Here is a 22,306-nt window from a genome sequence, read left to right as displayed (position 1 = left end):
CATTTTGTTTAAAAAGCTTCATTGAGATATAATTTATATATCATAAAATTCACCCATTTTGAATGTATCTACCTCATGTTTTACCACAAAATAAATTCTATATGAATCAAATATCTATACATAAAGAAGAAATCAGTGAAGTATTAGAACATGGCTTACATCAATTTATTCAAAATCACTACTAAGAAAGGTCTGTTTACCATAATTAGAACAGAGAATGCAGAAATCATCAAGAAACAGACTAGTCCCCGTGGGTTCTGACATCACGGGCGAGGCTGGGGAGGTAACCAAAGCTCACACGAGAGCAACTCAACGTTCACACAAAGCTCCAAAGACCACCTTCTTAACAGATGCACAAGCCAGGAGAAAAACGGACAGAGGATGTTTAGCAGGTCGCTCAAAGAACAACAAATACTGACAGCCGGTGAACACGTGAGAAGCTGCTCAGCTCCATTCAGAACATCAGTTAAACACTGGAGTTCCAGGAGCGCAGACTGCAGGAGAGGCAAGAAAGCCATCTCAGCTCCCACAGGAGGAGGCAGAGCCCACGGGTGACCTGCCAGCACGGAAGTCTACCTTCTAAATGCAGATCACATGCATGACCACAATCACACTCCATGAAGCATGACACTGAAGGCCCCCACGTATTGCGGGAAACAACAGAGGACAGTAACACGTGGAGTGGAGCGCGCATCCCGTAAAAAGACAGGGAGGCCTGGCAGCAGGTTTGTGGCCGTGGGCAAAGCTACAAGAGGCAGCGGGGCGTGGTGAGAATGAGACTCCTCCTGGTCACAGGATGTGAGGGCACCAAGCCTACTGTAGCCACCGTTTAAAAGCCACCACGAGAGTCAGGACCCTGAGGGCTGCCTTCCTCATACTTCTCTATAGGAAAGGGAAAAAAACTAATAAATGATATTTAAAATAAATGAATTTTTAATTCCCTTTACATCTCTAATATTAGCATTTTCCACCAATTTACTTTTGAACAATTACCATAAGAGCTGGGGACAATATTTTAAAATTTGCCCCGAAACCTGCTAAATAAGTAGAGGAGGCATTAATTGCCTAAAAATGAATGTGAAATTTAAGCAACACAAGAAAAGACATCCCCAAACTCTGAAAGTTGAAGGAAAATGCTTTACACATGCCAAGGCCATACCTACAGAGCACAGAGCTGACTCAAAGTGTAAAATGCTTATCAACAAAATTATGCATTTCAAACAAGTCACTATTTAACCAACTCACCTGGAACTTCTCTGCCTGCTCTTAGTTTTAGAATAACTCATTAGATATAATAAAAATTTTCTCAAAAAAGTCTGCTATATAGGCTACGAATAGTAAAACAGCAACTACGTATCCATATCAGCATGATTCTCAACTCCCCATCTATTTATCCCCCTCAGAACTGAAAGAGCATCAAGACAGGCCCAGACGTCAGCATCATTCTACTCAGGCCTGTACCCCGTGCCCTGGAGACCCCAGCCCAGTACTACGCCCTGGGACCACCTTCAGACAGTGCCTGGCCAGCAGAGGCCACCGCACTGCCACCTCCCAGAGCTGGTTCTCAGGCAGACATGGATCAAGTGTTCAGCGGCCCCCATCCAGGATACACCAGGCCTCGACAGACTGCACATCCACAGGCCCAGTCAGCAGGCCTGGGTGCTTGCTCCAGCCAGGAGGACAGAGGCTTCCCCAGGGTCAGCTCCTTGCCTATAGGAGGAAGAGACCTGCCCCTGAGGAGAGTGCCCAGAACAGAACAAGGTACGTCCCACAGGCCGAGGACGAGCAGCATGACTGGCACACAGCCAGCCATCGATTGATTCTCATCAGTCTAGAGCTTAAAAAAAGCTCAAGATGTTAACTTCAACGAATGCTGTACATTCAAAATAAACTAATCTAGAATTCAAGAGAAATAAAATACAAAAATCCAAGTCAGAAGTAGGTAGGGGCTTTATTAAAGCCTAGAAGTGCCCAGACTGCGCACCGACGGTCCACACTGCAACACTCTTCACCCAAGGAGGTGAGAAAGGCCTACCTTCTGGGAGTGGTCAGCTGCCAACACACTCTCTTTGGAAGTCCTGCTGTCCTCCGTGGGAAACACAGCGGCCTGCTCGGCTCCCTGATCTTCGTCCTCATCAAGTTCCTCCGAGTCTTCCTCCTCCGAGTCCATCTCCAAGCTCTCCCCGTTCACATGAAGGGCACTGTCGCCCAGGTCCTTCTCGCCCTGGAACACGGCAGGGGTACGTCCATCATGCAGAACCCCAGCATGAGGAACAACCTGCTAACGTCACCAGGGCGTGGCCTGCGGGACTAGACACAGCGACTCCGCCACAGGGGGAGTGCCAGTAGGCAGTGGGCGGGGTGAGGAGGCCTCCAACAACCCACCTGGACAGGAGGCTGCACCCTAGAGCAGAGGCACTTTAGGCCTGGGTTCCTTCAAACGGGATCGAGGTCACCCAAATGACCGGCAACCTCACATGGTGCTCTTTTGGCCAAAGAGTTCCTGGACACAGACTCTTTATTTCCAAGCACACCTACAAATGACACAAGCGTCCCTCTTACCTTGGAACCCACAGTGGAATGAGTTATGCTCTTAAACATCTCAATCACCGTCCTCTGTTTTAATACTTTGGTCTTTTTCTTAGGAACCAGGCTATAGGTTCCCATTCTTCGTTTTTTCTTCCGAGATACTGCAGCTGCTAAAACAAAAGGCAAGCAAGCTAAAAAAAAAAAAGTCAAAAGGGGACAAGAAAGGAAAAGAAACACATTCAAGTGTTTTTAAAGGTAGGTGACAGTTCACAAATCTGATTACCAAAGTCATAGCATGCCACACAGTGATAGCCATTTCTTACTTGTCCTAAATTGCACAGGGAAAGCTGAAAATACCTCACAGATCATTTGTTTTATTCACAATGAAACGCTAAGCTGTACAGATGGCAGCATGAATCACGCCCCCACAGGCAGGAGAACCCACCACCTCAGCAGCAGGGCCTGGAGTGCCTCGCACACCCAGCCCCTGCCTCTGAACACGAGCAGTGCTGCGAAGGAAGAGGCCTCCCTGCCAATCCCTGGGATGGGGCTGCATCAAGTTTCCTGAGACCCTCTTCTCTTATCTACAACGAGAAGTCAGTCGCATGGTCTCTGGACATGTCTACCTCTAAAGCAGGACCACGTGACAGTGACCGCAGTCCACCACCACCAGGACCCTTTCCCCATCACCTGCCTCCTCACTCAGCCGCCCTCCAATTGAGAGGAAAGAAGTCCTTGAAGCCACGGCCCAGCGAACTATCGAGGTACCCAAGGGCGAGGAAGGGGAGGATGGGGAGGAGCAAAGGCCCGGGGGGTCTTGGAGCACGTTTTCAGACAAGCGGCAGTGGCAGGAGACCGATGGGGGCTTGGGGACCCGACCCAGTTCTGGATGAAGCAGCTCCTCCAGGTTGACTGGCTTTATAGAATGAGGTTCTCTACAATACTTCATTTTTTAAAAGCATTTCAGGGCTTAAAAATAATCTGAAAAACACTGCTTTAACATAGAGGAACTCTATTAATGGGCTGAAAAAAATACTTTATGTTTTAGTTCCACAAAATGTAGAAAAAGAATGGATGAGTATGGACTGTAAACACTGCATGGGTCATGCTGACAGCCCCACAAGCACACGGCTTCGAGGACACTACATGTCCTCATCACGAGGAAGCACGGCTTTGTCCGTCACATGCTAGAATGAGGTGACTGGGCAGCAGGGACAGGCGAGCCAAGCTGAGATACGAGTCCTCTGTGGTCACAGGAGGGAGAGTAAAATGCACTTTGTCACCAACCTGTGACTCTGCTCATGGCTCCTGCTTGTGGTGCAGCAAGATGGAAGAGAATAGAATCTTCTGAGATCATGACCACAGTAACTTAAAATATTAGTGACAAGAGATGAGCTGGAATCTCAAACTTTCTACTGTACCGGCTTAAGCACCCCTCCTACAGGGAAGACAGCACTAACAGGCAGAGGAAGGAGTGAGATCTGAAGAACAAAGTGGGCAAACCATTTCTGGCTCCCTGGACACTGTCACAAAGGGCTGTGTCCACATCCACCACACTGAGTAGACTACGTGTGTCCGATCCCAGCCCAGACACCCCTTGCCTTCCCCCAATACTGAAAGGTACACTAGCAACTACGCAATGAGGTGAGGGGGCCACAACGGTGCTCCCCTCTGTAGGCGCAGAAATTGTGACTTCTGCTTCTTCCCTGGGAGGTGACAACAACAGGAGCAGCCCAGCTCAGGGCATATCCATAAGCAAAGAACAAGGTCAGTGCGCTGCTGAAGGTGCGTCCATGCTGTGAGGCTGACTCACACACTGTCCCAAAGTAATGCACCAGCTTAGCGCCATTTCCAGCTTACGGGTGAGGAAAGGAAGAAGGATGTGGAAGGGTTGATTATGGGAAACTGCTAAACACACTGAGCACTTCTTTTAAGACAACTTATACTAAAAAGATGAAATAATAAAGCTAAAATAGGGAAAATCTTACATTAACAGAAACACTGACTTCGACAATCCTTGCCAGTCCTCACACACATGGGTGCAATTCCAGAGAGTTCTGCAGAGTGCCCGGTTTGACTGTTTAAAACAAGCAATAGTGAGCCAAAACAGGCAGAAGGCTGGGGCAGGGGAGGCAGACTGATCTTGTTTTCTAACTACCACACTCCAATAAACAGAACGAGGGCTTCCTGGAGAGACAGCCAATTCCAGACTAGACCGGGGAAGGACAAGACGAGCTGGGACCATCCGGCTGAGTCAGAAAGTCCTCATCAAGTGAAGAGGTCACGTCAGAGGACTCGGGAACCAGCCAGAGGGGCAAAGTGGGACAAGCGGATAAGATGGTGACCGATTAGAGCCCAGAGACTCAACCAAGGATCCATGAGTGGAGACTTAAAAATAGATAGACAGATACACAGATGGGAAGGTGAAGCACTTCTTTCCAGCAGAAACTCCACTAACAAATGAAGAGGGAGTGACGGAGTCAGGAACCCACCCTGCAGCCACCAGTCTGGGCGGGCATCCTCAGATGCTGAAGCCACCAGTCGGATCTGAGGAGAAGCAGGACATGTGCAGAGCTGCAAAGGACACACGCTGATCACAGTTTAGGGAATAGCAGCTTTGTGACCGACGGACCTGCAGACCCGACCTGGCCGTGGACGGACAAATGGCCACCACATACACCCTGAGGAGATGCAGTGAGGACACGCCCCTCAGTGACCTTCCATGACCTGACACTGACCAGGGGAAATGGCAGCAAACCCGCAGAGGAATGCTCCAGATTAACAGAGGCTAACGAGACACAGCACTAAGTGACTGTAGGACCCTCGACTGGAACCTGGACCAGAAATGCTTCCCTGTGCTATAAAGGACATTAATAGGGCAACTGGCAAAGCTGAACGAGGCATGAAGATTAGATAACAGTATTGCGACAAAGTTTATTTCCTGATTTTGACAACTGTGCTGCAGTTATCTAAGAGAATGTCCTTATTTTTAGGAACATTACATTGTTATTTTTAGGAAACAACACTGAAGTATTTAGAGGTCAAAGGGCCCAATGCCTGCAATTTACCTTCCAGTTTCAGAAATAAAAAGTTTTAAGGGCGGGCAAAGCTATACACATGTGGTAAAATGCAGGAAGACACACACGAATTCTTACAGAACTTCTGCAACTGTTCTGGAAGTCTGAAATTACTTACAAATAAAAAGTATTTATGAGTCCAGAAGAAGACATGCACTTATCACGGGGTTACACTCCCTGGTCCAGCCTTTCAGGTGGACAGCCCCCAGCGTACCAACCACCAGGCTGACCTCACTTGCATCTGCGAGCCACCACCTGACATGTGTGAAGGCCTCGTGCAAAGGGCCTTTCTGTACTGGAGGGAGGCATCTCATCTCTGTAGAAATTGTGTCCTAGAGTCTCGAGAGGGAGGCCCCTCACTCTAGGCAAGCCCATACCAGTATTCTCCCTGTGGGGCTCTCATGCAGCCCCCACCTCCTGCAAAAGGATCCAGTGAGGAGGCAAATGTCCATCCAATCTCCCAACTGACCAGGAACAGAAGCAAGCTCAGAAGAGAGAGGAGAGCAGCTCACAGGGACGTGGTTGGTAACACAGCTGGAACCAAACCACGGGTCTCCCCAGTGCACCGTGATGTTTCCTCCAACAGCACCTGATTTGTAAACTGGGCGAATTTTGAAACCCAGACAGTCTTTCACCCAATTAGACCAAGGCAGTAAGATCTTAGTAATGAAAACAACCTTCGCCCTGAGACTGACAATAAGCGAAGAAATCAACACAGGGTTCAGACGAGGCTCTAGTGCAGAGGTCGACGCCCCTCTGCGGGTGGGCGTGAGCGGAGGAGGTTGGGGCTCCAGTGGCCCTCATGAGAGCACATACACACCCTGTCAGACAGACTCCATCTGTCGAGGCGCAGGCCCTAACACACACTCAGAGAGCAAGGACAGCTGCCGTGCCTCCTTTTACCTGTCTGTGACTTTGTGGTGGCCACGTAGCATTGGTTTTGAGGTAGCGACTGATGAAGGGGCGGGAAGGGGGGTAAAAGCTGCTGTCGTCCAAAATCAGAAATGTTTTTGTTGATGTCCTCTTTTGGCTCCTCATCTCGAGCTTCTCGAACTTCTCTGGGATCCTTACTGGCTGCATGCTTCAAAACAAACACAATTAATCACTATAATTACGCACAAGCGGATGGTCATTGAAACAACATGCCCTACAAAACACAACTCCTTTCCCCAGGAACTCCCCTCAACCGAAAGATGACTTGCCACGAGAGGAGGAGAAAGTTCGAAAGCGTGCTGTCACCACAGAAGCGCCTGGCACGGAAGCACGTGCGCCCAGCTCCCCCTCGAAGACAGGGGTCAGCATCCGCAAGCAAAGACTGGTGTTTACATTTGCAAAAGGAAGAAGAAGAAGAAGGAAGCAGCAGCAGCGACATTTGTGACACACAAAAACTGAAACAGTTTCTACCTGGTCCTTTACAGACAGAGTTTGCCAACCCATGACTTAGGTAATAAAATATTACTAAGTTAAAAACACTCAAAACGGGCAGCACGGAAACCACTCGGAAAGCGCTTTCACAGTTTATCACAGCCACACTCTGCGACATCCCCCAAATGGGAGACACGCCACGACAGATAATCACACTACACTTTTAAAACTGTCTTTTGCTCACAGTTTTGCCGTCTGTCTTCAGTCTCAGCCTCCCCAGACTCCAGCAGCCTATAATATCGACATGAAACCCCTAGGGCCAATTCAGGGCCCTGCTTTCTTCCAGATGCCCAGGCACCACCAACCCTCTCCCCTCCAGCTGCTTCCTTAAAGCCTTCACGTAGTTAGGTCTTAAATCAAATTCAATTTAATCAAATTGTACTGTGCACACAGCAGGTGCAATAAACAGTGAAGAAACTGGCATCCTTCAAAAAATGGTGCTAGGAAAACTGGATATCCACACACAAAAGAATGGAGTTGGACCCTTACCTCACATTATATATAAAACTTAACTCAGAATGGATCAAAGACATAAAACTCTTAGAAGAAAACATAGGGGGAAGCTTCACAACATTGGATCTGGCAATGAATTCTTGGATATGACACCAAAAGCATAGGCAGCAAAAGAAAAAACAGATAAGTTAAGACTATATCAACATTAAAAATTTCTGTGCATCAAAAGACACAATCAATAGAATGAAAAGGCAACCTACATAGAATGGGAGAAAATATTTGCAAATCATATATCTGATAAGGGATTAATATCCAGAATATATAAAGAACTCTATGACTCAAACAACAAAACAAGCAACCCAATTAAAAAATGGGCAGAGGATCTCAACATTTTTCCAAAGAAGATATACAAGTGGCTAAAAAGCACATAAAAAGATGCTCAACATCGCTAATAATCAGGAAAATGCAAATCAAAACCACAATGAGGTATCAGTTCACATCCATTAGGATGACTACTATCAAAAAAAAATAAACTAGAAAATTGTCAACTATACCTCAATTAAAAAAAAAAAAAAATAGAGGGGGCTGGCCCGGTGGCCAAGTGGTTAAGTTTGTGCACTCTGCTTTGGCAGCCCAGGGTTTCGCAGGTTCAGATCCTGGGCGTGGACTTGGCACCACTCATCAAGCCACGCTGAGGCAGCATCCCACATGCCACAACTAGAAGGACACACTCTAAAAATATGCAACTATGTACTGGGGGGCTTTGGGGAGAAAAAGGAAAAATAAAATTAAAAAAAAATAGAAAACAACAAATGTTGGCAAGGATGTGGAGAAACTGGAGCCCTTGCGAACTGTGGTGAGAATGCAAAATGGTGCAGCCACTGTGGGAAACAGGACAGCGGTTCCTCAAAAAGCCAAACACAGAATTACCACGTGATCTAGTAATTCCACTTCTGGATGCATCTAGAAGAAGTGAAAGCAGAGTCTCAAAGAGCTATTTGTGCGGCTGGCCCCGTGGCTAAGTGGTTAAGTTCACACACTCTGCTTTGGCAGCCCAGGGTTTCACCGGTTTGGATCCTGGACGCGGATATGACAGCGCTCATCAAGCCATGTTGAGGCAACATCCCACATGCCACAACTAGAAGGACTCACAACTAAAAATATACAACTATGTACTGGGGGGCTTTGGGGAGAAAAAGGAAAAAAAATAAATAAAATCTTTGAAAAAAAAAAGGGAGCTATTTGTACACAACAGTTCACAGCAGTATTATTCACAATAGCCAAGGGGTGAAAGGAACCCAAGTGTCCATGGACAGATGAATGGATAAACAAAATGTGGTAAACGTGCAATGGAATATTATGCAGCTTTAAAAAGGGAGGAAATCCTGACACGCTATAACCTGGAGGACATCATGCTGAACGATATAAGCCAGACACAAATGGACAAGTCCCATAGGACTCCACTTAAATGAGTCATCTAGAGGAGTCAGATCCAGAGACAGAAAATAGGATGGTGGTGTCAGGGGTTGGGGGAGGGCAACGGTGAGACGGTGTTTCATGGGGACAGAGTTTCAGTTTGGGAAGATGAGAAAGTCCTGAAGATGGATGGTGATGGTTGCATAACAATGAGAACGTGCCACAGAAGTGAACACTTCAGATGGTTAAGATGGTACATTTTATGTCACGTGTGTTTTATGACAATAAAGAAAAAGGCATCCCCATGCCCTGGGCCAACATTAGGGAGACGCTGGCTCCCACCACAGGCCACCTGTGTACCCACCCAGGATACAAGCTCGTGCAGCTGCAGCAGTTTCTCTTCGCTTCTCCCAGTGGGCCCACCCATCCTCAGCTCAGGGGCCGCCTGCCTGTGGCAACTAGATGTCTCTGGCCCTGAATTCGTGGGCTCTGAACATGGCTCCACCCTGGAGTGCCCTTCCTTTTCTCCCTCTAACAACTGAGGCTCTCTTGCCTCCTCCAAGCACAGCTCAAATACAACTGCTCCCTACGCCTCCACAATTAACTGACCCCGGCACAAACAGCACTGTTTAAATGTAACTCATTAGCTCTGTAAAATTCTTCAGTCTTTCTCAAATATGCCAGGTTTGTCTCTAATGAAGTCACTGTTTGAACCCAGGAATCAGACATTGCTCCCTGATGCCTCCTACAGACCACCAAGCAGACTGTGCAACCCACAGTGGCTATCAACCTCAGCCAGCGCCCGTGGACCAATACAAAATCGGATTTTAAAGTATACATAAATGAGGGGTGAAAATAAAACCTGAGAAGGAAAGAGCCACATAAGGCTAATTCCCACTTGGTATAAAATCCATCCTTTGACTCAAGACGTTAGTTTTGAAAATCTAAAAAAGAAAATTAAGAACTTGGGTGAAGATTCTTGATTTTGTTAGGGCTCTATTATCTGACAAGGCAAAAAGATGAGAGACAAGATCTGCTCCTCACAGAGGCAGAGACGCTGGCCTCTGACTTCACAGTGCGCCCATGCCTTGAGGGAGGCTCGTCGGCAGAGCCTCGGCCACCCCCCACACGGACGGAGGGGCACCGGCAGCACTGCAGTGTCGCAGCTGCAGAGGCGGTGCCCACATCACCACCCACGACTGAGGCACCCGCAGCCGACAGCGCCTGGCCCTCACGGGCCCTCCCTGCCCCCAGCACTCCGCACAGCAGCTCTCCCCTCCCCACCCTGGTGACTGTCAGGCCTCTGCCCAGTACCCACTCCCTGAAATGGCAGCCAGACCCATTCAGTGTATCCACTCAACGTGAGTTCTCCTGGCCCAGCCTACTTCTCCTTTCAGCACTTAATTCCAGGTGCAACAGGACGAGGATGCGTACAACTACTGCACTAGGAACTGCCTCTCCGGGCGGGACCGAGAGCACAAGAATGGGGCCTCAACTTTTCCTCGGAACCTAGAGAATACCGGTGGGTATGTGTGGAAGGAGAAGAGGGGAATGTGGCAACAGACGGGAAAGGGGCGCGCTGACACCCCTGGAGTGTGCACAGTGCAATCAGGGAAAGGGCCTCAACAGGAACCACAGTAACAAGCATTCAATGCAGACAAAAAAGGTTCCTTTCCAGAAGCTTCCACCTTCTTTGCCCAAACAGTGGATGCATACACCCATGCTGGTGCTTTTGCAGGACCAACACTGGGTGCAGGGGAGCAAGCCGCCCTGCACTGCCAAGGGATGGCAGACCGTGCCGCTGCGGGAACACCTTCACTTGAAGCTCTTAAAGGAAACAGCTATCACTAACTATAAGCCTATGACACTGATTTTATCATGGGAACAACTGGTTTTAAAACACAATTTCCAACGAAACATGGTTTCCTAAGAAAACCAAACAAGGCTGGACTAGGTTTGGGGAGGAGAACCCCAAGGGGAGGCCAGAAGGCTCTGGCCGCAGGCACTGCGCGGCTCCCGGAGCGAGGAGGGCACCACACCAAAGGGACCCTTGAGGACTCTGCCTGTCCTGGTTCGGTCTTTTCTTGCAGCGTGACTATTTCCTCCCTCCTCCCACAGGGACCCCACAGCTCCAAGGTGTGTAGCAGGCAAGATGGTCTTGAGGAAATCAGTTTCTGAAGCCTCAAAACCCTTCCGCGCAGCTGACCAGCCTGAGAACGCTCAGTAATTTCCCACAAGATCGTGTGTGTGCAGCTGACTGCACACTGCTAGTAATGACTGCTGATAACGACTCAACCCGGGACAAAGCCAACACTTAACCAAGCCTGATGGTCAGAGAAACTTCTTGAAATTAAATTTCAAATTGCTTTTTTCCCCTATGGGAATATGACAGGGTAACAATAAAAGATCCTTAAGAAGAAAAATATATTAGAATAAAATCTTGGAAGTAGCAGTAATGAAACAAAAGTCTAAATTTCAAGGAGATCAACAAATAACGAAAAATTTCTCACATGCAATTTAAAATAGATAATAGTGGGATCAAAAATGAATTTCACCCTAAACCTCACATCCAATTAAAAATTAACTCAAAATCACATAAAGTTCATATAAAACTTAAGAAATCTTTTTTAAAAGGAGAGGGGCCAGCCCCATGGCCAAGTGGTTACGTTCACCCGCTCCGCTTTGGTGGCCCGGGGTTTCACAAGGTCGGATCCTGGGTGCGGACCTAGCACCGCTCATCAAGCCATGCTGAGGTAGCATCCCATATGCCACAACTAGAAGGACCCACAACTAAAAATAGATACAACTATGTACCAGGGGGTTTGGGGAGAAGAAGGAAAAGTAAAATCTTTAAAAAATAAATAAATAAAAGGAGAGAAACTCTCAAGATCTAGGCCTAAGTAAGGAATTCTTAGACATGATACCAAAAGCATAAGCCATAAAAGAAAAAAATTTAGATAAACTAGACTTCATCAAAATGAAGAACTTCTGCTCTGTGCAAGACCCTCTTGAGAGAAGGAAGACAAGCTACAAACCAGGAGGAAATATTTGCAAACCAACACCTGACAAAGAGTTCATATATCCAGGACTCTCAAAGCTCACAAAACACATACAGTCACAGGCTGCACAACGACATTTCGGTCAATGACGGACCACACATATACTGGTGGTCCCATAAGACTGGCACCATGGAGCCTAGTTGTGCAGTAGGCGCTACCATCCAGGTTTCCCAAAGTCACTCTGTGACGTTTGCACGATGATAAAATCACCTAACAACACATTTTTCAGAACATGTCCCCATCATTGAGCAACATAAGACTGTAGTAGTAAAACAGGCAAAAGGTATGACAGTCATTTCACCAAAAAGGACATACAGACGGCAAATAAGCACACGAAAAGATGTCATCACCATCAGTGATTAGGGAAGTTTAATTAAAACCACAATGACATATCACAGCTAAAATAAAAAAATAATGGCAACGCCAAACGGTGGCAAGGATGTGAGAAACTAGATGGCTCACACCTTGCTGAGGGAATGCAAAATGCTATAGCCTGCCTAGAATATGGTTTGGCAGTTACTTACAAAACTAAACACCCAATTACCCTATGACCCTGCAATTGCACTTCTGGATATCTATCCATAGAAATGAAAACTTATGACCAAACAAAAACGTGTACATAAATGTCCAGAGCAGCTTTAATGTAACAGTCAAAACCTGGGAACCCCCGCAGTGTCCTTCAAGCGGCGAGTGGTTAAACTCTGGCACGTGCACGCCACAGAAGTCTCCTCAGCACTAAGAGGAAGAGACTACGGCTACGGCTTGGCTGAAGGAACTGTGCTGAGTGAAAAAACCACTCTCAAAGGGCCCTCCTTTATAGTCCTGTCTTACAGAGGATGAACTAACAGATCACAGAGATGGAGCGCATGGTCAGGGACGGGCGGGTGACTCTGATGGGACACTGGGAACCTCACAGGGCTAGGAGGCCACATAAGTCTACACTGAGCTCTGGTTACGCAAACTGTCACCTGGGGGAAGTCGGGCGAAGGGCACAAACAGTCTCTCTGCACTGTCTGTGCAGCTTCTTGTGAATCCACATGATCCTGCTCAAGTTTTGGCACGCAGAGAGAGTGCTGTAGAGGAGGAGGCTGAGTCAGGGCCAGCGGGCTGGGCAGGGGTGAAACTGTGCAGGGGGACATGGGCGTCTGGGGCACCCACCCTGGCTACTCTAGAAGAGCAGATGGCGAGGTGGCTGTGGCCCCGGAGACAGTCAGCAATCCAGCACCACAGCACACCCCCGGCTCCCCAACCACCACTGCAGGGGCCACAGAAAACACACAGTGAGCTCACAGTCGGGCAAGACGCAATCACAGAAGCAGAGAAAAGCACACTCCTCGGGGAAGAATCACCACAAATGAGAGGTGCAAGCCCACAGAGGATTCCCACCTAAGGATAAGTCTCCTTTAAGGCAGAGACTATAAAAGAATTATCATTAATGTCTTTGAAGGATAAGATGAAATATAACTAACCATACAGATTTTTTTAATGAAAAGAACTAATTGGAGATACGGGGTGTGAAAAAAATAATTGCCAGAGTTAAAAACATCAATATGTGGACTGAACAGAAAGAATATAAAGTGCTGAAGAACCACTGAGAAAGCTGGAAGACAGGCGAGGTGCCATCCAAGGAGACAGAAGACCCAGCCCACAGAGGGAAGCTGCGCAAAGCCCACGTCCAGGGCTGAGGGAAGAGGCCGTCGCACACAACAGCGGCGGAGGGGTCTGTGTGCACAGCCCTGGAGGGTGGAGGGTAGCAGAAGAAAGCCTCACGTGACCTCCTAGCGACGGACAATCAGACTGGCTTCAGAATGCTCACCTGCAACACCAGGTGCAAGAAACCCCAAGGGAATAGGACTGCACCCCTAGAATCCATCCCTGGCCAAATCCACACAGAACCAGGACAGCAAAACACCACGCTGCAGACATCCTGAGGAAGCGCATCGTGCACAGGCACAGATCCAGGGTGGCGGCACACACCACCTCGCTCAGCAGTCAAGTAGGGAAGCACTGCCTGCTCTCAGCACAAAACCCTGAGCCCAGGGGCTTGGACCTGCGTGTCTCCAAGGTGGTCTGCTGCCCCCTCCCTTCCGTCGCACCGTGGACCTAACCGTCCTCATGTCCACTCGTTTCCCAAAGAGACGCAGCAGGTGCTGAGCTTCCCGAGCCAGAGCGAAAGCCCCAGGCCCAGAGCAGAGGAGGAGTGGTCTCCATGCAAGCATCTGCCCGCCTTTACTCAGCAGGCACCGGGCACCCACAAGGAGGTGGAGCCCAGAAGGCAGGCTGAGGGTCATCTGCTGTCTCTCTCATGCAGGAACCATCAGCAGCACTCCCCAACCCTTCACAGGCCCACAGGTGGCCACTGTCAAATGACCACTGCCATTTACTGGCCTTTCTTCTTAATGCACAAAAGTCCATCTGCCATTGTTACCACAAAAGAGAAGACAGACAGAAAAGAAACAGCAAGACAGACACTAAAGCAGGCCCGCCCCGACAGGGAAGCATTACCAGGCCCAGGATGGATTTCGGCATGGTCTTCCGTGCCCTGTGAACCTTGACATCGGGGCCAGGGGCCCCAGGCTTCTTGTCCTCTGTGTCTTTGCTCCCTTCCCCGAGCTTGGCTGGCACTGTGGCTGGTGCCTGAGGAAAAGCACTAGGAGTCCTCCCTTTGCCGGTCCCTCCAGGAAGGGTTTTTGCAGCATGACCAGGAAGTGAAGAGGCCAAAGTGCTGGTAATCCGCAAGGGCTGCTCCTGCAGGGACGGCTTGCTGAAGAAGTATCCATTGCTTCCAACGACAGAAGTCTGTGTGAAGTCGTCAGCTCTGACATGGTTTTGCTTCCCCACTTCAGTGTCTCTTTCTGAAATCCCATTTTCTGCTATTCGGGTTAGTTTGTTGGTACCTTCCTGTGGGCTGGCTTTTGTATTTTCCTGAGTGTGCTTTGCCGCATTTAGATGGCTGCCGGCATCGCTCTTCTCACAGGGCCCGTTGGTTTCGCCGTCTGCAGCCGTGCGGGCCTCTCCCCCCTGCTTCTCTGTCAAGCCTTCATCAGCAGCCATAGAGGGCTCTGCGAACAGAGGAGAAGGGTCAGTGGCGCAACGTTAAACAAAGGAAAAATCACTTATTTCATGTGCAAACAAGCATTTAAGTTCAAAAAAATTAAACATAAAATGATGCCTTAGACATTAATTTGGAAAGTCAGTGGGTTAAGTTTGGGGAAGACCAAATCCTGAGAAGGGGAGCCTGCTTTGAGCTCAAGCACGTCGGTTGCCAGTGCATCCTGCGTGCGAGTCGCGGGCGAAGGCACGCAGTCCTGCCTCGAGAGACACACCGTCAAAGAACAGAGGCAACAAACACACACTCCCCTCTTGGTAAGCAAGTTAATTTTTAAAAGACAGAAAGATTTCAAAACACACTCTGCAGATTTACATATCCACCAGGAACAAATTCACCACTGCGAAATGAAACTCGCATGATACAGACACAGAAAGAGGCTTCCGAATTAGCTTCACAAGAACAAACGTCAAGAAAATGGGTAATAAACCCAGAAAAAGAATCGCATTTTCAGTATATCAGTCGGAAGCTTCGTTACAAACCCCTGGCCTACGAGCCTGTTCTCCACGAAAGCTCAGTCTCACATGAGAACCCTGAAAGACCCTGTCCGGGACCAGCCGTCAGTAAATGCCCTGTACATCACAAGCTCTACATGACACATCTAAGCGCAGCGTGTCCACCACCGCAGCCGGAGGCAGAGCGCTCTGCTCAAGCACAAGCCCCCTTGATTCACTCCATCTCTAGAGTATTATCACCTAACCCTCAACAGACCTCACCAGCGACTGTACAGGCTGCCTGTCCCGCTGCCCGAGGAGGCACAGCCTGCGAGGCAGGGCGCTGCCTGTCTGTGCACCACTGCTTCCTGCGCACAGACACAGGGCCTGGCACATCACGAGTGCAGTCAACACTTTCTGAATGAATGAACAGACTGAAATAATAAATTAAATAAACTATTAAACATTTCAATATTTTTTAAAACCCTGAGCAAAACAGAACAGCTGGAAACTGACAACTCGGAGAGGCTACTAAACCACAATCTGCAGCGAATACACACTGGTTCACACACACTAACTGAATCCCATAGGGACCAGAAATACCATCAGGACGTCCATTAATACCACAAGTGTTCAACACAGGAGCAGGAGAACCGGGTGACACCAAAGGGAAGAGAAAGGAACGAGGCGCAAGGGCGGGAGCTAAGAGACAGAGCTTCCCCTCTGCACCCACAAGGTCATTTACTTTAGAAAACAGAATCAACTGGCCATCAAAACACAAGAGCACGTCAAGACAGCTAAACTTCAAATCAAGTTTTTCTACACTCGTATTAACTAGAAAATATAAGAGAAAAAAATAAGATACTGTTTACAAAAGCAGGAAAAACTGTAAAGGATATAAATTTCTAACCGAGATTACTCAAGGCCTCTGTGGAGAGAAAAAAATTTAAACAAAAGCATTTCATGATCTCGAATGGGATGACAAAAATGCAAAGCTGTCAAGTCGCCTCAAATTAAATCTACAAATTCAACAATACCCCAATCGAAGCGCCAATCAGTATACTGAGGAGCTCCAAAGCCTTATTCTAAAATGCAGGGAAATGGGGCCAGCCCGGTGGGGCAACTGTTAAGTGCACATGTTCTGCTTCGGCAGCCCGGGGTTCGCCGGTTCGGATCCCAGGTGTGGACATGGCACCACTTGGCATGCCATGCCGTGGTAGGCATCCCACATATAAAGTAGAGGAAGATGGGCACGGATGTGAGCTCCGGGCCAGTCTTCTTCAGCAAAAAGAGGAGGATTGGTAGCAGTTAGCTCAGGGCTAATCTTCCTCAAAAAAAGTAAAAATAAAAAATAAAATGCAGGGAAATGAATTTTCACAAGTAGCAAAGTAATCACGAAAAAGAGCAGCAAAGGAACAGGGGACACAGGCTCCCGACAACAGGCCTCTCACCAGCACAGCCCACACAGGCACACCATGGTCACGAACTACGCACAGCAGGCTCATGGACAGCAGCACAAGCGGGCTAGACCCCGAAAGCTGACTGGAAAGGCCAAGTCCTGGGCCCAGCCCAGACCTGCGGTCTGAGCCTCTGAAGGTGAAGCCACACGTCTGGGACTCACCAAAATGTCTGGTGAGTCATGTGCACACCTAAGTTTGAGAAATACTGTCCTAGATGATCTGAAAACCTCAAAGCTAACAAGGCAAAACGTAGAAAAATAGATTTGTTGGTCTATAAACAGGGAAAAATTTTGTTACACATCAAAAGCATACGTCATAAGAAGAAAAAGATAAATTTGATTAGGTGGTGTGACATAACAAGACACATATGTGGTCTCTGCCCCCAGTTCCTAACACAGAGCTCCTTAAATCCCTTGAAATTCCTGAGCGCTAGGAATGTCCTTTGTTCTAAAGAGGTGACTCTGGATGAGCTCCTGGATGGGGGCTTGTCACCAGAAAGACAAAGCCATGGTCAGAAGCTTGGACCCTTCTGCCCTATTCCCCATCCTCCGGAGAGGGGAGAGGAGGTGGAAATGGAGTTAATTATCTAATAAGCCTACATGATGAAGCCTCCATAAAAACCCTAAACTACGGGGGGTTCAGAGAGCTTCCAGATTGGTGAACACATCCACAAGGGGAGGGTGCCACGTCCAGAGAGGGCATGGATGCCCCACACCCCTTCTCCCATACTTTGCCCTATGCATCACTTCCATTTGGCTGTTCCTGAGTTGCATCCTTTTGCAACAAACCAGTAACAGGTGGTAAAGTGTTTTCCTAAGTTTTGCGAGTGTTCTGGGAAATTACCACACATGAGGAGAGGGTAATGGGAACCTTCAACTTATAGCCAGTTGGTCAGAAGTGTGGGTGCCCTGGGGACCTCTACTTGTGACTGGCGTCTGAAGTGGGGGCAGCCTTATGGATGGAACCCTTCACTCCAGGGAGATCATGTCGGAACTTAACTGAACTGTAGGACGCCTGAGCTGGTGTCTGCAGAGAACTGGAGAACCGCCTGACGTGAGGAAATCCCCATACCTCTGGTGTCAGAGTGCCGTGAGAGTATGCGGGAAGAAGGAAACAACAGTTTTCCTCTTAGACATCAGAATTATAGCTCCCTGCTGTCACTACTGATATTCAACATTACTCTGAAAGTTCTGGCTAGTGCAAGCAAACAAGCAAGAAATAGTAACAAAGGGCATTCAGGTCAGAAAGCAGCAGCACAATCTACTCACAGTCGACACACTCTGTATGCAGAAAACCCAAGTCACCGGTAAGTAAGCTACTAGGCCCAGTGACTGGTCCAAATCTCATAGCTTATATAAAAATTAACTCAAAATGGAAAAGAAATGTAAAATGTAAAATCATGAAGCTCTTAGGAAAAAAACAGAAAAAAATCTTTGCGATCTAGGGCTAGGCAAAGACTCTTATCGTTGACACCAAAAGCACAATCACTAAAAGGAAAATTGCTAAATTGAATTCATCAAAATTATAAACTTCTCAGCACTAATCAACAGCAAATCTAACCCACATGGAGATGCCACTTCATGCCCACTGAGAGGGCTCTAATTAAAGACAGACGCTGACAGGACGTGGAGAAATGGAACTCTCATATAGTGCTGCTGGGAATGTTAATGGGTGTAGCTGTTTTGGAAAACAGTTTTGCAGTGTCTGATAAAACTGAACATACACTTACCATATGACACATAAAGCACTCATGGGCATTTATCCCAGAGAAATGAACAGTTATGCCCAAACAAACATGGACACAACGTTCACAGCAGCTTTTCTCTAACAGATGAAAACTGGAAACAACCCAGACGTCCCCCAGAGAGTGAATGGTTAAACAGTGGCACATCCATGCTGCGGAACATCACTCAGGAACAAACAAGAACAGACCGCTGACTTAAGCAACTTGATGGATCCCCAGGGAATGACGCTGCGTGGAAAAGAGGAAGCACACTGTATGACAGCACTTACATAACGTTTCTGAAATGACAAAACTACAGAACTAGAGAACAGATCAGTGGCTGCCAGGGATTAAATGCAGGAGCTGGGGAGGGAGGGACGGGAGGTGGTGGCTACGAAAGAGCAACAGGCAGGTCCTTGCATGATGGAAGTGCACCGTATCTGTAATGGGGACACACGAAGCTACAGGTGTGATAAAATGCACAGAGATAAACACAGCCTGGAGAACAAGTAAAACTGGGGCAATCCAAGTAAGAGGGTAGATTGTATCCTTGTCAATATCCTGGGTGTGACACCGTGCTGCAGTCTTGCAAGACGTTGCCACTCGGGGAGACTGGGTACAGGGCACCAGGGATGTCTCTGCACTAGTTCTTACACCTGCACGTGAACCTACACTCTCAAAAGAAAGCGCAATTACAAAAGATACACTGCAAACCCTTATACCAGCAATGAAAAACCAAAAAGTAAGATTTTAAACACACCATGTACAACAGCATAAGAAAATACGAAGTATTTTTGTGGCTATGAAAAATTAAATAAACTGAGAGACAGAGCTTGTTCGCAAGTCAGAAGCCTCAATGTTGAGTCTTACATGTAAGTCAAACAATAGAAATCTGACCAGGTGAAAAGAAGAACTCTCAGTGACGGGCATTCAGTAGAGATTCCAAACGGCTAAACCTTAGCAGTAAGGCTGAACCATATCTACCTCCTAAGTAAAATTTCTTACATAACAACAAAAAACCAACCACTGATCAAAGTTTACACTATTTCAGTGCTAAAAACGCCTACAAACAGGCTGAGAAGAGGCCAAACTTGTAGGCAAGTTAACTAATCAAGTAGCTTGGAAAAGCTCAACAATCTACTTTTGAAAAAAAAAGATAACCAAATCCAACATCATATTCAACCCACCAAGAATACTATTCAAAGTATCTAACCAAAAATTACAAGATATGCGAGAAAGCAGAAGAATCCACAATAAAGAGAAAACTCAATGAATAAAACACCCAGAAATGGCAGACATGATGGACCCAGCAGACATAAGTGTTAAAATAGCTATTACAGCACTATCAAGTATTTAAAGGAAAACAGAACCATGAAAGAAGTACGAGACACAGACACAGATATCCATACTACAGCCATCCATCCAAACAGAACTTCTAAAGAAGAAAAATAGAATATCTGCAATGAAACTATCAGATACAACACTAACAGCAGATCAGAGACAGCAGCAAAAACAACTGCAGAATCTGAAGACATACCATTAGAATCTAACAAAATAAAGCTGAGAGAGAAGAAAGGCAGAAGGGTACACCAATCCTGCCTAAGTGAGCTGAGGGACCATCTGAAGCAGTCTAACTTTCTCATACTTGGAGTGCCCACAATGGGAGGAAGTGAAAACATTCATTTGAAGAAGTAATGGCTGAAAAACATTTTTTACCAAATATTTTCCAAATTTGATGAAAATGATAAAAATCAGAGAACAAAGAAGCTTAATGAGCTCCAAGCAAGCTAAGCACAACAAACCAGCCCATAGCACAACATAACCAAATTGCTGAAAATCAGTGATAAAAGAAAAATCCTAAAGCACCCAGAGAGGAAAAGACACGTTACTCACAGAAAAAAAGACAAGAGCAACTGCAGATCTCTGTTTAAACACTAAGCAAGCCAGAAAGCAGTGGAGCAACATCTTTAAACTGCTGGAGAAAAACCATTCTCCTGGATTCTGTAGCCAACACAATAGCCTTCAAACACAACATTTTTCAAACAAACAAAGGCTAAGAAAATTAGTCACAACAGAAAACCACATCAAACAATGTTAAATATGGTTCTTCAGGTGGTAGGGAAGTGATACCACATGGAAAGTCATCTACAAAAAGGAATTAAGAGTACCAGAAATGATAAACAGGCAAGAAAATATTCAAAAACTTTCTCACTTAAAAATTTTTGTTAAAAGAAAAATGAATGCTTAAGCAAATATAGTAACAACGTATTTTGGCTCTTTAACATCTGAAGAAGTAAAATCTGTAACAAGAGCATCAAGGACAAGAGGGAGAAGTGGAATTCACTATTTTTTTTTCTTGAGGAAGACTGGCCCTGAGCTAACATCTGTGCCAATCTTCATCTATTTTATGTGGGATTCACAGCGTGGCCTGACGAGTGGTGCTAAGTCTGTGCCCAGGTTCTGAACCCAAAAGTCCTGGGCCACCAAAGTGGGGCACACGAACTTAACCACCATGCCACTGGGCCAGCCCCCAAAATTCACTATTTTTAAAGGAACACAAGTACACAGAGTCGCATAATAATATTTAAAGGCAGACTCTGATTAAAGATAAATATTGTGAGCCCAAGAGCAAACACTGAAAAAAAAAACAAAGGGATATAGCTAATACGCCAATAGTGGAGACAATATGGAATGATAAAACTATTCAGTCCAAAAGAACACATTAACAGAGAGAGAAAGGAAAACAAAAAAGGGAAAAACAAAAAAATGACAACATGGTCCAATTAAACCAAAACAAATTGATGGTCTGAACATTCCAATAAAAAGGCAAAGATTGTCAGACTGGATAAAAAAGTTAAGACCCAATGATGCAGTGTCTATACAAACCCACTGTAACTATGCCTAAAACACACACAGGTTAAATGTAAAAGTACAGGAAAGCACGTATCATGCAGACCCTAAGCAGAAGAAAGCCGAGGTGACTACATACAAACTAAACTCAGCTGATTTCAGACCAGCGATGTCTATTTGTAGATGATGTGGCCTTATGCAGTCATGCACCACATAACAATGTTTTGGTCAACAATGGACCACACATGCAACAGTGGTCCCATAAGTTTAGCACCATAGAGCCTAGGTGTGCAGTAGGCACTAGCATCCAGGTTTGTGTAAGTGTACTCTGTGATGTTCACACAATGAGGGAATCACCTAACAATACAGTTCTCAGAACATACCCCACCATCAAGCAATGCATGACTGTGTATAGAAATTCCTAAGGAAGTCAAAAAAACTACTAGAAATAATAAACAAGTTCAGCAAGGTTGCAAGATATGAGATCAATAAACAAAACAAATTGTATTTCTATACAGCATCAATGAGCAAAATGAAAAAGAATTTTTAAAAAATCCCATTTGAAATAGCATCAAAAATACTTAAGAAAATATTTAATAGAAAAAGTATAAGACTTGTGCACTGAAAATTACAAAACATTACTAAGAGAAATTAAAGGAGACCTAAATAAATAGACACTCATGTTCATGGAGTGAAAGACACTGCATTGCTGAGATGGTCATACTGCCCAAATTCATCTGCAGATTCAAGACAGTTCACATCAAAATTCCA

General features: G+C 46.5%; 1 protein-coding gene across 25 annotated transcripts in view; it reads right to left on the bottom strand.

Annotated features, from left to right (window-relative positions):
• The window catches only part of EHMT1 (euchromatic histone lysine methyltransferase 1), a 198,176-nt gene that overhangs the window by 69,841 nt on the left and 106,029 nt on the right, over positions 1 to 22,306 (bottom strand). For 12 of the 25 annotated variants that reach the window (XM_070250533.1, XM_070250543.1, XM_070250547.1 and 9 more), the window contains 4 exons: positions 14,465 to 15,021; positions 6,510 to 6,687; positions 2,563 to 2,699; positions 2,036 to 2,224 (listed from right to left, as the gene is read on the bottom strand). In XM_070250533.1, coding sequence (XP_070106634.1) covers positions 2,036 to 2,224; positions 2,563 to 2,699; positions 6,510 to 6,687; positions 14,465 to 15,021 — 1,061 coding nt within the window. Of the gene's footprint in view, positions 1 to 2,035; positions 2,225 to 2,562; positions 2,721 to 6,509; positions 6,688 to 14,464; positions 15,022 to 22,306 lie in introns of all 25 variants that reach the window. The other 13 variants (XR_011432335.1, XM_023629512.2, XM_070250538.1 and 10 more) reach the window with 2 other exon arrangements.

This window comes from Equus caballus, chromosome 25 (genome assembly GCF_041296265.1).
Source record: "Equus caballus isolate H_3958 breed thoroughbred chromosome 25, TB-T2T, whole genome shotgun sequence".
Classification (NCBI taxonomy): domain Eukaryota; kingdom Metazoa; phylum Chordata; class Mammalia; order Perissodactyla; family Equidae; genus Equus; species Equus caballus.
This window is presented reverse-complemented; position numbering and strand designations above follow the sequence as displayed.